Genomic DNA, 253 nt, shown 5'->3' on the forward strand with positions numbered 1-253 from the left:
ACGTGCTGCTGCTGCTGCTGCTGCTGCTGCTGCTGAGGCAGCAGAGGCCGAGTGTGCCCCAGATTTCAGCAGCATGAACACAGCAGCAGCAGCAGCAACAGCAGCAGCAGCAGATGAGTACAGCTCTAGGTGCAGCAGGAGCAGCAGCAGCTCGTTTGGCGTTGATAGAGAAGAAGAGATCGTAGCAGCAGCAGCAGCAGCAGCAGCAGCAAACAGTCCGTTACGGTCCCCCTTGCTGCTGCGCCGCCGCTTC

The 253-nt window shown here is 60.1% G+C and overlaps 1 protein-coding gene across 1 annotated transcript in view; it reads left to right on the forward strand.

Moving 5' to 3' along the window:
• Window positions 1-253, forward strand: part of EMH_0007700 (uncharacterized protein) — a gene marked incomplete at both ends in the record, with an annotated part of 7653 nt that overhangs the window by 1563 nt on the left and 5837 nt on the right. The window contains one exon of the mRNA XM_013498110.1: window positions 1-215. Within this exon, the coding sequence (XP_013353564.1) occupies window positions 1-215 (215 nt within the window). The remainder of the gene's footprint in view (window positions 216-253) is intronic.

This window comes from Eimeria mitis, genomic scaffold, assembly GCF_000499745.2.
Source record: "Eimeria mitis Houghton genomic scaffold, Emh_scaff319, whole genome shotgun sequence".
In the NCBI taxonomy this organism is placed as follows: domain Eukaryota; phylum Apicomplexa; class Conoidasida; order Eucoccidiorida; family Eimeriidae; genus Eimeria; species Eimeria mitis.